This window comes from Leptodactylus fuscus, chromosome 6 (assembly GCF_031893055.1).
Source record: "Leptodactylus fuscus isolate aLepFus1 chromosome 6, aLepFus1.hap2, whole genome shotgun sequence".
Lineage (NCBI taxonomy): Eukaryota > Metazoa > Chordata > Amphibia > Anura > Leptodactylidae > Leptodactylus > Leptodactylus fuscus.
The window spans coordinates 159707953-159725029 of record NC_134270.1 but is presented as its reverse complement, the minus strand read 5'-3'; the positions used below and the strand labels follow the sequence as shown (position 1 = coordinate 159725029).

The window sequence follows — 17077 nt, the reverse complement described above, 5'->3', positions numbered from 1 at the left end:
TGATTCTTCCTGATTCTTACCCCAAAAATTTAAATTTGAAGATTGAAATGTTTGAAGCCTGAAAAGTGGCAAAAGGTTGAAAAGTTCAAGGGGGCCCATATATATATACTGTATATATAATCTTACACATGGCTAGAAAAAAACCTGATGATCTGCTTTTAAAGGTTATTCACACAATTTCTCTTCATTTTACGCAGCCGTCTTCTAGCCGCAATGGGCTGCTGATTCAGGGTATCTGCATTTCATTGTGGCTTTCCACTGCTGATCAGCCCAGATGAATGGGCCTATCAGCAGGGAGCCTCGGGCTACAGCAGGATCGAACAGGATGCTTATTTTTTCAGCATCCTGCTGCAATCTCTGCATCCCATTGAAAACAATGAGAGGCAGATTCAGGGGCGGATCCAAACCTGCAGCAAATTCTTACTTGTGAATGTACCCTAACAATTGTTTGGAATCCAAGATGCACCTGTTTTCATCAATCCCTCTATTCAGGTGTCTGTGAAGACAGACAAAAACAGGATATGTCCATCCTCATAGATTGTAAGTCCTTGTGGGCAGGAATCTCAATTCCATTGTGCCAGTGTGCTAGCAGAAAAAGGAACCCATTGAAGTCAATGGGAGGCTTTTTTTCAGCGCTGAAATTCCACACCAAATTACTCACAATTTTTCTCTGTGTGAATGAACCCTCACATGGCAGAATTTTTCCTAGCTGAAAAATTCAGCTTCAGGAATGTGAACTTCATTCTTGGCATATGTGTCTACATGTGCAGGTGTTAAGCACCTAAATTGTAAATAAATTCCTGTATGTAGAGGTAGTATTACAGTAGTAATAGTATAGTAGTAATTCTTTATATATTGGTAAGTATTCTAAATATTATTATATAGGGGAGTAGTATTATAGTAGTTATATTCTTGTACATAGGAGCAGTATTATAGTTGTTAAATTCTTGTACATAGGAGCAGTATTATATTTTTGTTCATAGGAACGGTATTATAATAGTTATATTATTGTATATAGGAGGTAGTATTATAGTAGTTATATTCTTGTACATAGGAGCAGTATTAGGGTGCATTCACACTAAGTATACGCTGAGCTGAGCTCAGCGCGTCCAAAGCAGATCCCACTTAGGCATACGAGCCGACATACAAGCACTCCCCATTGAAATGAATGGGCTGCTTTTTTCCCTATTAGTTTCAATGTGATACGTGCGTTATATTCTTCTAAATAGGAGCAGTATTATTATAGTAGTTATATTCTTGTATATTAGGGGCAGTATTATAGTAGTTATATTCTTGTACATAGGGGCAGTATTATAGTAGTTATATTCTTGTACATAGGAGCAGTATTAGGGTGCATGCACACTACGTAACGCCGGGCGTGTATGAGAGCCGTACACGCCGGCATTACGGCAGACTGCCGAACACTTCCCATTCACTTCAATGGGAGCGCTCGTAAACGCCGCTGTTACGAGCGCTCCCATTGAAGTGAATGGGAAGTGTTCGGCAGTCTGCCGTAATGCCGGCGTGTACGGCTCTCATACACGCCCGGCGTTACGTAGTGTGCATGCACCCTTATAATAGTTATTCTTGTACATAGGAGGTAGTATTATAATAGTTATACTGTATTCTTGTACATAGGAGTAGTATTATAGTAGTTATATTCTTGTACATAGGGGCAGTATTATAGTAGTTATATTCTTGTACATAGCAGCAGTATTATAGTAGTTATGTTCTTGTATATAGGAGCAGTATTATAGTAGTTATATTCTTGCATGTAGGAGCAGTATTATAGTAGTTATATTCTTGTACATAGGAGCAGTATTATAGAAATTATATTGTTGTACATAGGAGACAGTCTTATAGTAATTATATTCTTGTACATAGGGGCAGTATTATAGTAGTTATATTCTTGTACATAGTAGTAGTATTATACTAGTTATATTCTTGTACATAGGAGCAGTATTATAGTAGTTATATTCTTGTACATAGGAGCAGTATTATAGTAGTTATATTCTTGTACATAGGAGTAGTATTATAGTAGTTATATTCTTGTACATAGGAGCAGTATTATAGTAGTTATGTTCTTGTATATAGGAGCAGTATTATAGTAGTTATATTCTTGCATGTAGGAGCAGTATTATAGTAATTATATTCTTGTACATAGGAGCAGTATTATAGTAGTTATATTCTTGTACATAGTAGTAGTATTATAGTAGTTATATTATTGTACATAGGAGCAGTATTATAGTAATTATATTGTTGTACATAGGAGGCAGTATTATAGTAGTTATATTCTTATACATAGGAGTAGTATTATAGTAGTTATATTCTTGTACATAGGAGTAGTATTATAGTAGTTATATTCTTGTATATAGGAGTAGTATTATAGTAGTGATATTCTTGTACATAGGAGTAGTATTATAGTAGTTATATTCTTGTACATAGGAGCAGTATTATAGTAATTATATTCTTGTATATAGGAGCAGTATTATAGTAGTTATATTCTTGTACATAGTAGTATTATAGTAGTTATATTCTTGTACATAGTAGTATTATAGTAGTTATATTCTTGTACATAGGAGTAGTATTATAGTAGTTATATTCTTGTACATAGGAGGCAGTATTATAGTAGTTATATTCTTGTACATAAGAGGCAGTATTATAGTAATTATATTCTTGTACATAGGAGGCAGTATTATAGTAGTTATATTCTTGTACATAAGAGGCAGTATTATAGTAATTATATTCTTGTACATAGGAGTAGTATTATAGTAGTTATATTCTTGTACATAGGAGGCAGTATTATAGTAGTTATATTCTTGTACATAAGAGGCAGTATTATAGTAATTATATTCTTGTACATAGGAGGCAGTATTATAGTAGTTATATTCTTGTACATAAGAGGCAGTATTATAGTAGTTATATTCTTGTACATAGGAGCAGTATTATAGTAGTTATATTCTTGTACATAGGAGTAGTATTATAGTAGTTATATTCTTGTACATAGGAGTAGTATTATAGTAGTTATATTCTTGTACATAGGAGTAGTATTATAGTAATTATATTGTTGTACATAGGAGTAGTATTATAGTAATTATATTGTTGTACATAGGAGGCAGTAGTATAGTAATTATATTCTTCTATATATAACCAGTGTTATGGTAGTTATATTCTTCTAGATAGGGGCAGTATTTTACATAGGTAACCAGGATATGACTGATAAAATAGTAAGTAGTATTGTAATAAATTGACAGGAAAGTATTATTCGTAATCACCGTGAGCAATAAATGATAGAACACGAGCGGATGAATAGGTCGGGCCGTTGACCATCACACCCCCTCTCACCCCCCTTTGCCATCAAACTCCCAAATTGTCATGGATACGAAGCGATACAAATCCAAAGAACAAAGAGACTGAGACTTCAGACAAAAGCTACTTTGAGGGGTCTTTGTAGCAAAAGGAGAAAAAAAACTTCACTCAAATCCTACTATCTTAGACTGCCAGAGGAGTAGAGGGCATCACAGCTGTTACACCCCAAGTTGCAGGTCTGGACTGGTATGTCAGGATGAGGACACTGCTGCCATTATTTTTGCTGATGATGATTACACCACCAGCCTTTTCCCTAGAAACAGGTAAGTGCCACCATTTATTGTGCCGTTATTTGTGACCCTAGATAAGCAGAAGGATAGTGGGATGATCAGTGACTTAGGTCCAGCTTGTAGAAGGGTCAGATAATTGTAGGGTTCCTTATAGCAATCTAATAGGCTGTACTAGAATACATATTAAGTCATATACAGATGCGGCAGTAATATGGCATTGTTGTATCCTTGCTTGTGAACACAGGTACTTCACTGCTACAATGAAGTGGCTGTACTACCTTGTATAGAAATATCACAGGCTATATAATACCCTTATGTGCCTCTGATATTACTGTATATAGGGGATTAATACTGAATCTGTAAGACATCTGTGGCATTCTCCTTCCAAGGCCGTGGTATGGAGTTGTAAGAAAAAAAATCACATATAGAGAAGAACTCTGCGCACACAGCTTTGATTTCTGTATATGACGTCTTTAAGGCACATATGTGGCGGTGTTAGGGTGCATTCACACTGAGTAAACGCTAGCTAAGGGTGCATTCAGACTACGTAACGCCGGGCGTGTATGAGAGCCGTACACGCCGGCATTACGGCAGACTGCCGAACACTTCCCATTCACTTCAATGGGAGCGCTCGTAAACGCCGCTGTTACGAGCGCTCCCATTGAAGTGAATGGGAAGTGTTCGGCAGTCTGCTGTAACGCCGGCGTGTACGGCTCTCATACACGCCCGGCGTTATGTAGTGTGAATGCACCCTTATTTTGTAGAGTAAAATTACACTTGTAAATTTTGCTATCCCATTGACTTCAATGATATTTTTTTACAAGTGTAAAAATACGCCTGTAAAAAATACGCCTGCAAAAATACGCCTGTAAAAATACGCCTGTAAAATGTCATTGAAGTCAATGGGATAGCAAAATTTACAAGTGTAATTTTACTCTACAAAATAAGCTAGCGTTTACTCAGTGTGAATGCACCCGTACATTGTAGTGAACAGGATTTTAAGTGCATGTCCTCGTGTCATAAATTGACATGGATATGTTGTTTTTGCAGCACATGCATGAGATTTGTTTAGTTGGTATTTACTTTGCTCCTTCAGATTTTTTTTTCCCTAAAATTCTGGCCGTTCCACAGCATGGTCTGTCTATCTCTGTTTCGCTCTATATGTTGAGGTTATCCACAGTCTATCGGGGTTAAACACACAGTTGTAGTGTCTACATGCAGAACTGTTTCCCACAGACGTGGGTCATGTTCATTATAGTAAACTAGCTGTTACCCGCGACTTCGTCTGCGGTGATTGTAGCAGTGGGTATATACAGGCGTGGGTAAGGTTTTCGTACTGTGTATAAGGGATGGGATATGAAATGTAACTTTGTATCTTGTTGTTTCTGTAATTCAGAGAATACGTGAGACTTTTGTGTTGAAGTTAATTTGTATTTGAGCTGTTATACGGTGTTGTGAGAAACTTTACATAGTGACTTTGGGACAGAAGTATTTGAAGTTAACCCTTTCCCGCCGATGGCATTTTTTGATTTTCGTTTTTGACTCCCCTCCTTCTAAACCCCATAACTTTTTTATTTCTCCGCTCCCAGAGCCATATGAGGTCTTAATTTTTCCTGGGACAAATTTTTCTTCATGATGCCACCATTATTTATTCTATATAATGTACTGGGAAGCAGGGAAAAAATTCTGAATGGGGTGGATTTGAAGAAAAAATGCATTTCTTCAACTTTCTTATGGGCTTTGGTTTTACGGCGTTCACTGTGCAACCAAAATGACATGTCTCCTGTATTCTGTGTTTCGTTACGATTCCGGGGATACCAAATTTATATGATTTTATTTACATTTTGACCCCTTAAAAAAATCCCAAACTGTAAAAAAATTATTTTTTGAAAAGTCGCCATATTCTGACAGCCGTAACTTTTTTATACGTGCGTGTACGGGATGTATAGGGCGTCTTTTTTTGCGGGACCGGGTGTACTTTGTAGTTCTACCATTTTCGGGAAATGTTATTGCTTTGATCACTTTTTATTCAATTTTTTATCAGAATCAAAACAGTGAAAAAATGGCGGTTTGGCACTTTTGACCATTTTTCCCGCTACGCCGTTTACCGAAAAGGAAAAATATTTGTATATCTTTGTAGAGCGGGCGATTTCAGACGTGGGGATACCTAACGTGTATGTGTTTCACAGTATTTAACTACTTTTATATGTGTTCTAGGGAAAGGGGGGTGATTTGAATTTTTAATCCTTTTTATTTATTTTTTTATATTTTTTTTACTTTTTGTAAACTTTTTTTTTGCATTTATTAGACCGCCTAGGGGTATTGACATGGGTGGGCGGTGTCGCGGATTGTCAGAGCGGTGGGGGTCGGCAAACATGGCTGCTCCGGAGCGTTAAAGAGAGCCTCCTGGAGTATCGTTAAGGTGAGGGGCAAAGTGGTAAAGTATATGTATATGTGATTGTGTGGGGTTAGGGGCGAGGCTGTAGAGGGCAGTATGAATTTTGTGGCTTGCTATGGTCCAAAGTGTGTGAGATTGCAGAGATGGTGGTGTGAGTTTGAGTTTTGTGGGGGTCCTGGCACAAACGTATGTGTGCAATTGTGACAAAAAGTAGCCTATTGCGCAATCGGGTGTATTAACTATGTTTGTGGAAAATTTCAGCCAAATCGGTGGAGCGGTTTTTCTGTGATTGAGGAACAAACATCCGAACATCCAAACTCACAAACCCACAAACTTTCACATTTATAATATTAATAGGATGTTTTCCTACAACCCCACAATTGCTAAAAAAATTCTGCAAAATATATCACATGATAATGTCAATGTTTTATTCTTGCACCAGTGCTGTGGTTTTCCATCATTGCGGCACATTGACGCAAGACATAATTTCAACAGATTTGAGATCAGCAGTACGTTATTTTAAGTTGTGAATTTTTTACTTTTATTTCACTGCTTTCTATGAACGGGTTTTAATTTGTGGCAAATTCTGCATTTGTCTCCAAATAGATGAAAATTCTTCATGAATTTCACCCTGTGTGTTGAAAAGCTTGAAAACTGCTGTGAAAACCTGCAGCTTAAATTGAAATGCTGCATAACTATAATTCACTATCATTATAGAACTATAATTGACACATTTTTATCCACTTTTGATGCTACTTTAAACTTAAATTTTGCACTCACAGCAGAGAATCCACACAATTTTTGTCTCATGTGGATATTACATTAATGTGTCTAACCACAAGTTTTCGTATAACGGCTCAGTAACCTTTGGCAGTCCAGCTACTGTGAAACTACAACTCCCAACATACTCCATTCACTTCCATGGGAGTTCCAAGAATAGCAGAGTTGGTATGTATGCTGGGAATTGTAGTTTTACAACAGTTGGAATGCCAAAGGTTGCCTACCTCTGTCATATAATAATAATAAATAAATGCATTTACACTTGGCATGGAATCCCAGAAAATGTAGATGTCTGTAGACAAATGTGATGCATGTTCTGTATCCAATGTTCTGTCTGATATGTTGTTGCTTTTGGTGATATGGTCTTGAACTTTCACAAAAAAAAATATATACAGATATTGTTTTTGGAATTCCCCCAATCATGTATTGATGACCTGTCTTAGGCCCGGTTCACATCAGCGTTTGGTATTCCGTTTGGGGAGTCCGCTTGGGGACCCCCCGAACTGAAACCTATACGCATGAATAAGTGGTTAGCTAAGAAACCACACAGACCCCATAGACTATAATGGGGTCAGTGTGGTTTCCGCACGAAACATGCGTAGAGAAAAGTACTGCAAGCAACACTTTTCTCTCTGCATGATTCATGCGGACACAAAATGTAAACCACACGGACCCCGTTATAGTCTATGGGGTCTGTGTGGTTTCTTAGGTAACCACTTTTTCATGCGTATAGGTTTACATTTGGGGGGTCCCCAAGCGGATTCCCCAAATGGAATACCGAACGCAGATGTGAACCAGGCCTTAAAGCGCTGGTCCAGGATGAATAAATAAATAAATAAAACTAGGCTGCGGGAGGTGAAACAAACACAAACCCCTCCCCCCCCAAAAAAAACCAAAACCATACTCTTCTGTCCCTAGTGCTCCATTGTCTCCCAGCATGGTCCAATACTGCTTCTGTGGTGATGTCCCCGAGTCCATTCCTTAGGCCACTTTGCCTAAAATCAGCAGTCTAAGGAAAGGTACAGAGGAGATCACAGCTGGTAAGGAATTCGAGAAAATATTGGAGCACGTGACAGGGGAGTAGCTTTTTTTTTTTTTTTTTTTTTTTTTAAATAAATCACCTTATCTGGATTAAAATAAGTAAATTATCCCAGACAACCTCTTTAAAGAGGACCTTTCATAACTTTGGGCACAGGCAGTTCTATGAATTCAGCGCACTGTCGGCTTTCCAGCAATGTATAAAACTGCCTGTGCTCAAAGTCATGAAAGGTCCTCTTTAAGGGTAGGTCATCAATATGTAAGTTCCGGAAAACCCCTGTATAGGGGTGTTTGCCACTTTAGCCAACATTTGCTGGAAGTGACACTAATGACACACATTGCCATTGTCCCAAGCACAGCAGCTCTGCTCTTATGTGTAATATAGTCCACCCCCTGATTTCTCTTCCCTCTGGATCACACGGGGCACAAGGCCAGTACAATCTATCCGTGTCCTCCATAGAATAATGATGGACATTGTACGACACAAGCTCTAGATACATATACAGTACACAGTGTTATTCAATGGAGGCTGCTGACGGACATATCTGGTCACACGTCCCTCCATTAGCCGCCATTTTTGGACCAGGAGAGAGATGTGATTTGGTCTGTGTAAATAAGAGTGTTGCATATAGAGATGTTGAATACAATGACATTAAAACACAACATTTATTGGTTTCTGCTTCCACTTGTGCCACTTCTCTCCCGTCAGGTTTTTGTAGGTCTATTGTGTCCACTAGAAGTAGAAACCTGATAAAACACACAGAGTCAACGGATTACAGCAGATTGTGTGAAAACAGTAGCCATAACGTGGTTGTTAGCGGAGCCTTCTGATACAAACTTCATACATACAAGCACTTTACTTGTTGTTTGATACCCTGATATCTAGGACAGGCACACGTCTTGCTCATTTACCTCATAAATCCTCTTGTCAATACATTGGCCACTTTATGACTTATATGGCGCAGCCTGCGGCCCACAGATACGGTTTATATGGGGGGGGGGGGAGAAGTCAGATAAACAGTATTTACTTTGAGGTCGTCCCCTTGTATTTACCTTCCATGATTTATGCTGTGACGATCTATCAGTCCTTTTTGTCTTGGCTGTTTGATTTGCTGCACTGGACACAGGCGCACGCTCCAACTGCATAAATATCTGCCTTTGGTCTGGAAGTAATGGCCAGTTCAGGACTCAAAGTGTACGTCCACTTGTAGTGTAAATTGGATTCAGTTTGCAAAGAGTGTGGGCAAGTCCAGGCAAAAACTTGACAGGCTGTCGATTCAAGATCCGAATTGCACATACTTTTTTTTTTTTGCAGCGTGTGGATGAGATTTGATAATCATATCAGTAAAGTAGAGAACAATTTTATTTGATTTGGATTTTCTACCTGTAAATCCAGTACATGGTAGGGATACTGAGTGCGGCTGCTTAAAGGGGTTTTCCAGGATTTACTAACTGATGACCTATCCTTAGGATAGGTTATCAGTTAGAGACTGGCTGGCAAGGATCTGACAAATGGGTCAGCGGTTTGAAGAGACTACAGCATTTGGAGGAACTCTGCAGACCCTTCAGTACTTACCACAGGACTATACATGTATACAGCTTGCTATTGCAGCTTATCCCATTACCTTGGATTGCACTTAGTTTCAATCAGGTCATGTGACCGATGAATGTGACGTCACATGGCCTGTGAGCAGTGCTGACCACTACCCCTTCAACCAGCTGATCCACGGGGATATGACACCCATGGATGTTTAAATGATGACCTATCCTAAAAATAGATAATCATTTAAAAAGTCCCAGAAACTTCACCTCCACCCTACACCTTCCTGGCTTCACTACTAACAGATAGTCTATTTTATCTTTACTTTATTTGTCAGTCCAAAGGATTCCCCTCCGAGTATAGTCGAACAATAATGCCGAGCTGGTACCTCCAGGAAGTGGCCGATCTCCACTATATATCAACTTCTTCGAACCTCCTCTACTCACAAGTACATGGCACAGTGGGCCAACCAATCTCACCAGGTCAATGGCAGATTATTTAGTCGTGTCGATTGAAATCACCTATATGTGTGACCTTCAGGGAAATGCAACTTACACTATTAATGCATTGGTATAACATTCTGGACTTCCTCCACTCTCTGAACCCCGTGGTTCCCTCTGAATGCTGGTGATCCCATAATGCGTTGGGAATGCCCTCCCAGTACTAGTTTATGGGGCGGGGGGAATTCCTCACTGCTCATCATCATCACTGGGCAGTAAGGAACGCCCCTTCTGACAGTACAACGCTATGGACTCTACTGTCAGGGGGGCGTTCCTCACAGACTGTCAGAAACACCCTTCTGACACTGCAGAGCTATGGTAATGGCACCGATAGCTCTTCACCAAGGGCACATAACAGGAAAGCGCTGAATTCAGCTTACTAGTGGTGTATTACACCGCATGTGCCCAAGGACATGAAAGGTTCTATTTAAACCCCGATTAAGAGAGAGGGTAAAAAACTTTATTGACAAGCAGACACAAAGTTTCTGTGACTGTGCAAAACATATCAGCTACAGTACCCTCTGTCAGTGTTGTAGGATGAGAGGGCAGAGATCAAGCACGCTGCTCTGACATCTACAATTTAGTTGGGTTCAGTATTAGGCTAAGCTCACATCTGTATGAACAACAAAGATCCGAACCGCTGAAACAGAGGTTACCCGTGCACACCAGCGCAACCTATAGACTATAATGGTGTCCCCTGAGTGCTCCAAGCATATACAGCCTCTAAATCTCTGCACTCTGAGCATACAGCCGCTAAATCACTACTCATAAACTGACAGTGCTGCGTCCTGTCACCGTCAGGTCTGTATGTCACACTACCTTACACTCAGGGGTATAGCTATACAGTGTGCATACTAAGTAAAAAAAAAAAAAAAGTCCATGGCCCACACCATATACGGGTGAATCAGTGAGCCTTTCAGAGCCACGGAAAAAACCTCCTGGTTAAGGCAAAATCACTATGACGCTAGGTTCACACCTGCGTTCAGCTGTCTGTTCTGTGGTTTGCGTCTTCTGCATGCCAGAACACAGTCTGCATGTCCGACTCTGTGTCCGGATTATAAAACCCGGTTTCGCGGCGGAGAGCATAAAATGCTCACCGCCGCTTACGGCCGGACATCTTTCTCACCCATTCAAATGAATGGGTGAGAGAGTCCTGCAGGTTTCCGTCTCCTGCTCTGTTTTATGCAGGAAACGGAAACCTGAAGTATGGAGTGGCGGGTGCAGATGTGAACGAGCCCTGACATGTATGGGGACATCCAGCACAACGAAACAGCTCCACTTTCAATTAAACTTAGCCTTTAATCATAGATTAGCATATCCATAAAAGCATCAGATACCAGTAAAAAATAAAAAAGATTTACAAAAACATGTGACAAGACATACAACTCACGAGACACCATAGAAAAATCTACGTGTTTCGGGGAGTATGTCCTTTTCTCAGGGCATTTTTGGCCCTTTTCGGACCGGAACCGAGCAGAAACCCAGCGGACCCCATTATAGTCTATGGGGTCTGCGGGTTTCTGAAAGTAACCGCTTTAAGTGGATTAGGTTTCTGTTCAGGGGTCTTCAAGTGAACTCCCCGAATGGAAACTTGAATGCAGATGCAGACCTAGCTTTTGTTGCTGCTTTAACATGCTTCACCTTGGTGACCAAAAAGACTAAGACACTGTACGCTTAAAAAGAGGTTACCTACGGAAACCCGCCAACCCCATAGACTTTAATTAAACTGGCGGGGCGAAAAGTGTAAGCGGATTCTACAGCAGAGACTCCAATGCAGGTGTGAATCCAGCCTTACTGCAGCATTACTGCATGAGGTAAATATGCGGAATAACTTGACCTGCTATGGTCTGAAAATCCACATTATAGGTCAATTTGTGCTGCGGTATTTGTTTGCAGCATGTGGATGAGATTTAGTACATGACGGTGGATAAGCCACTAGCTACTCTATGATTGTTAACTTGCTGTGTTTCTGTCCTCAATGGATTGTACCCTAAAAATTTTTTCTGCAGCTTCATCTGTCAAGTGATATACTGTATAACAGAAGTGTTTACGCTACATTATACCTGCTGTGGGTAAATAAAACAGCTGTGCAGGTGTCCTACTAAATAATGTCCAAGGTCTGTCATAGTGTCCCCCCTCAGGAGCTTCAGGTCTTCACCATGTACACGAATATATTAGGAAATCATATGACTGGTGTAGTCCATTATAGTCCAGCAATTATTATACCACATTGGGAACAGTGGATTTCTTTTTGAAGGATACACTTTTATGCAGTTAAAGAAAATGTATGATGGAAGATCAAAAGGACAGTCTTTTTGCCATCTGTTGGGTGTATGGGATGTCAGGGTCTGGGGTTGCTAGGTGGGGTGGCATAGGCACCAAAAGTCCAGATTTTTTAGTCTAAAACAAAGGTAGAGTTTTATTTTCACTCAAAAAGGTAGTGCAGCAACAAAAGGAAACAATACAAAAATAAATACCTGCCCGGCTAGGCTCTAACTAAACATAGAATAGGTTACCTCACCTAGAATAACAGAAATCAAAAGCCAGTAGAATCATTCAGGACACAGCTCCAAAAATATGTCCTCTTTCTTTGGCTCTCCAGTCAAACTCTGCCCCCAGTCTGCTGCTGGAGCTGGCTTCTTAAGCCTCCTTGACGAGGAGACTCTCTGCAGCTGAGTCGCTGCCGGAACATCCCCAAAGTGTGGACTGGAGGGGGGTGGAATGACAGGTCCCACTACCAACCTACCTGCCATTCCTAAAAATCCAGACCAATACTAAGCATTTACCAAAATGCACAGCAGATGAAAGTTGTCTGCTGAGAACAAACATTCCTTCTGGAGTTTTCTCATCTCACCCACCTGACTAGTCTGGGTGAGATGTACACCCCCTCCATTACCTGACCAGCCATCGGCTTACAGGGACCAATGGATACATAGGTGCGCTGCATTCACAGTATGAACATAGTGGAACATGTAGGATTATGTGCAGGACATCTGTGTTCTAGTGGTGGTCGCCATTATTATTATAGACAATAGTCTGAGCATTGTCTTATTAAGGACTGGAACACCTCCCCTTTAATGGTGACCCTTGTCTACCTCCCCCCCCCCCTGCATGTTGCTGTTGTAATGATGTTCTGTTGCCCCTATTTGTTTTCTAAGCGTCCATTATTCTGGCTTATGTCCTAATAGTTTCTTCTCCCTTCACGTGTCCAACTCGTTTCCATTGTACAGGTCAGAAGTAAGATCTCATTATTGTCAGACTCTCGCCATTCTTCTTCCCAGAAAACAAGCCGGTTCTCACAGTGCGGGGAGAGATTCTTGGACCTACTGCTGCCTGGAGACCAAGGCAGTAAAAGACTGGAGGCTGTAAATCCTCACAGTAGCCGAGGTGACGCATCCATAGGCCTCCACAACTGTGTAGTGAATGGCCAGACCAAGTAAGATGGCCTCCTACGCGCACCATCTGTGAGAATGAGCATAGCTGCCATTGGTTAGCTTGGGTGCACTAGCGAGAGCTCCAATATCATCAAAATAGGGTTTAAATATGATGCAATATGAGAGTAAAGTGTTTAGCAGCCTGACTTACAACCTTCAGTTCCATCATTTGTATCAGGACTATACAGTCCTATGAAAAAGTTTGGGCACCCCTATTAATCTTAATCATTTTTTGTTCTAAATATTTTGGTGTTTGCAACAGCCATTTCAGTTTGATATATCTAATAACTGATGGACACAGTAATATTTCAGGATTGAAATGAGGTTTATTGTACTAACAGAAAATGTGCAATATGCATTAAACCAAAATTTGACCGGTGCAAAAGTATGGGCACCCTTATCATTTTATTGATTTGAATTCCCCTAACTACTTTTTACTGACTTACTGAAGCACAAAATTGGTTTTGTAACCTCAGTGAGCTTTGATCTTCATAGCCAGATGTATCCAATCATAAGAAAAGGTATTTAAGGTGGCCAATTGCAAGTTGATCTCCTATTTGAATCTCCTCTGAAGAGTGGCATCATGGGCTACTCAAAACAACTCTCAAATGATCTGAAAACAAAGATTGTTCAACATAGTTGTTCAGGGGAAGGATACAAAAAGTTGTCTCAGAGATTTAACCTGTCAGTTTCCACTGTGAGGAACATAGTAAGGAAATGGAAGACCACAGGGACAGTTCTTGTTAAGCCCAGAAGTGGCAGGCCAAGAAAAATATCAGAAAGGCAGAGAAGAAGAATGGTGAGAACAGTCAAGGACAATCCACAGACCACCTCCAAAGAGCTGCAGCATCATCTTGCTGCAGATGGTGTCACTGTGCATCGGTCAACAATACAGCGCACTTTGCACAAGGAGAAGCTGTATGGGAGAGTGATGAGAAAGAAGCCGTTTCTGCACGTACGCCACAAACAGAGTTGCCTGAGGTATGAAAAAGCACATTTGGACAAGGCAGCTTCATTTTGGAAACAAAAATTGAGTTGTTTGGTTATAAAAAAAAGGCGTTATGCATGGCGTCCAAAAAGAAACAGCATTCCAAGAAAAACACATGCTACCCACTGTAAAATTTGGTGGAGGTTCCATCATGCTTTGGGGCTGTGTGGCCAATGCCGGCATCGGGAATCTTGTTAAAGTTGAGAGTCGCATGGATTCCACTCAGTATCAGCAGATTCTTGAGAATAATGTTCAAGAATCAGTGACGAAGTTGAACTTACGCCGGGGATGGATATTTCAGCAAGACAATGATCCAAAACACCGCTCCAAATCCTCAGGCATTCATGCAGAGGAACAATTACAATGTTCTGGAATGGCCATCCCAGTCCCCAGACCTGAATATCATTGAACATCTGTGGGATGATTTGAAGCGGGCTGTCCATGCTCGGCGACCATCTAACTTAACTGAACTTGAATTGTTTGTCCAAAATACCTTTATCCAGGATCCAGGAACTGATTAAAAGCTACAGGAAGCGACTAGAGGCTGTTATCTTTGCAAAAGGAGGATGTAGTAAATATTAATGTCACTTTTCTGTTGAGATGCCCATACTTTTGCACCGGTCAAATTTTGGTTTAATGCATATTGCGCATTTTCTGTTAGTACAATAAACCTCATTTCAATCCTGAAATATTACTGTGTCCATCAGTTATTAGATATATCAAACTGAAATGGCTGTTATAAACACCAAAATATTTAGAACTAAAAATGATTAAGATTAATAGGGGTGCCCAAACTTTTTCATAGGACTGTAAATCTTGACTAACTTGCAGTGTTTCTTGTGGTCTCTGCAGTCACTATGGTGGACTTTTGTGGCCAGACAATCAGAGCCGATGGGATGATCGTCAATTCACACGGTGACTCCAGGAAGTATTACTACGTGTCTGTGGGCACCGACTGTCGCTTAACCATGCAAGCCGCAGCTCTGAAGGACAAGGTCCAGTTCCAGTTCCGCTTCTTTCTGGTTTACAGTCTCCTGCGTATGTCCCATGCTCAGACTCCTGACCCTGGATTAAATGGCAGTGCACGTGCTTCACTCTTCCAGAACACCACAAGTCCCCCAGGAACCCAAAGTGACCCCTGCAATGCTGGTTCATATGTCCAGTTCTACGATGGGAAAGACCATTATTCAGAACCCTTGGGCTTTCCACTTTGTGGCAAAACAATCCCAAGACCAGTCCTGTCCACAGGAAACTATCTAACTCTCCGCCTGGTCACTCGAGGACAGCAGCCCAGAGTCGATTTTGTTGGAGATTTCACTTCATTTCGAATAGGTAAGTGCAGTCCTGTCACTGACGGTGGAGAGCGACATACAGATGACATTTTCCCAATGTTTGTATATTTTCTTGTAACTTAGTTACATGTAAATCGATTAGTAATGTCCAGACAATGATCCAAAAGACACAAAAAGTAAATGGCTGCCTTTAGACACCAAAGTTATCTTGATCTTTGACATTTCTAGGCTTCAACACATCAGAGTGCAGGTCGGAGCCATATTTCCCATGCAACAATGGAAAATGTATCCCATCCAGCCTAGTTTGTGATGAACAGAACATTGACAACTGTGGTGATGGCAGCGATCAGGCCACTGGGCCTCCAGCCAACTGTGTTAGTGTTCCTGTGTACAGAAGAGGCGGCAGCCGAGGTAAGCCCCCCTACAGACTCATTGGAGGAAAAAAACAAAACTGTACTTATGACTATTACCCTATTAGCTATCCACAGGATAGGTGATAAGTGATCCGTGGGGATCCAACCGACCAATCACAAGGGGACCACAGGCGTGCTAGCAGAGAAAGGAACGCATTGAAGTCAATGGGAGGCTTTTTTTTTCAGCGCTGAAATTCCCCACCAAATTCCTCACCATTTTCCTCCATGTGAATGCACCCTCACTGTGGCCCTGCCTGTCTGTACTCATGTGCAGCCGATAGATGGTGATCATATGTGGCCAGTCCTCTGTCCTGCTTTTCAGACAGTTTCACAGTGAGTACAAGTGACCCTGTGCAGCCTGCCTCTCCTCCTCTATTCACCATTGATCTGCCAGCAAAATTGTAAGGGGTGAGAAGCATTTTGCAGGTTCCAAGAGCTGCTTTCCAACCACACCTCACAGCAAAATTGTAAGTTATGGTTTGAGGGGCTAGGATGGAAAGCCCCCCCCCCCCCCCCAAAAGGACTCTACAATCTGCCACCTGAGACAAGATATTCCTCTCGCCTTGTGACAGATGTTGCCATGAGTATTTCAGTGTATGATATAAGCGACCTAAAGATCGCAAAATAATAAAAAGATAAAACCTCAAATCTCACCCCCTTTCCTAGAATTAGTATAAAAGTAAATAAGCATAAGTACATCCGCTATCTCTGTGTCTGAAAATGGCCAAACTAGTAAAATATAAAAAAAAAACTTGCGCTTGCTTGCGGCGGATCGCCTATTTACTGTGCGCAGACTATATTGCATACTTTTTTCTCCACGGAGAGAGCGGGCCACGGACTGGTGTCGGCAGAGGTTACTGGCCCCATTTACCTCCAGACCATAACTACCTGCGACTTTTTATTACACCTTACAGAGCCTGAGGAAGGTCAACTCAGACCGAAAACGTTTGCTCCACTAAAGCTCTACCAATAAATACACTCATTTGTTTGGGCATATACATCTGTGTGAAGCTCTTCTTTTGCCCATATAAAAAAAAAACTATTATCCTATACATTAATAAAAAGTGATGAAAACTAGAGATGAGCGAGTAGGTA

General features: G+C 40.9%; 1 protein-coding gene across 1 annotated transcript; it reads left to right on the top strand.

Moving 5' to 3' along the window:
- Positions 1–3520: 3520 nt before the first annotated feature.
- On the top strand, positions 3521–16955 carry LDLRAD2 (low density lipoprotein receptor class A domain containing 2). The gene is made up of 4 exons (XM_075279139.1): positions 3521–3632; positions 15130–15609; positions 15798–15980; positions 16897–16955. The coding sequence occupies exons 1-4, from the start codon at positions 3566–3568 to the stop codon at positions 16953–16955; spliced, it is 789 nt and encodes a 262-aa protein (XP_075135240.1). The 5' UTR covers positions 3521–3565.
- The last annotated feature ends 122 nt before the right edge of the window (positions 16956–17077 follow it).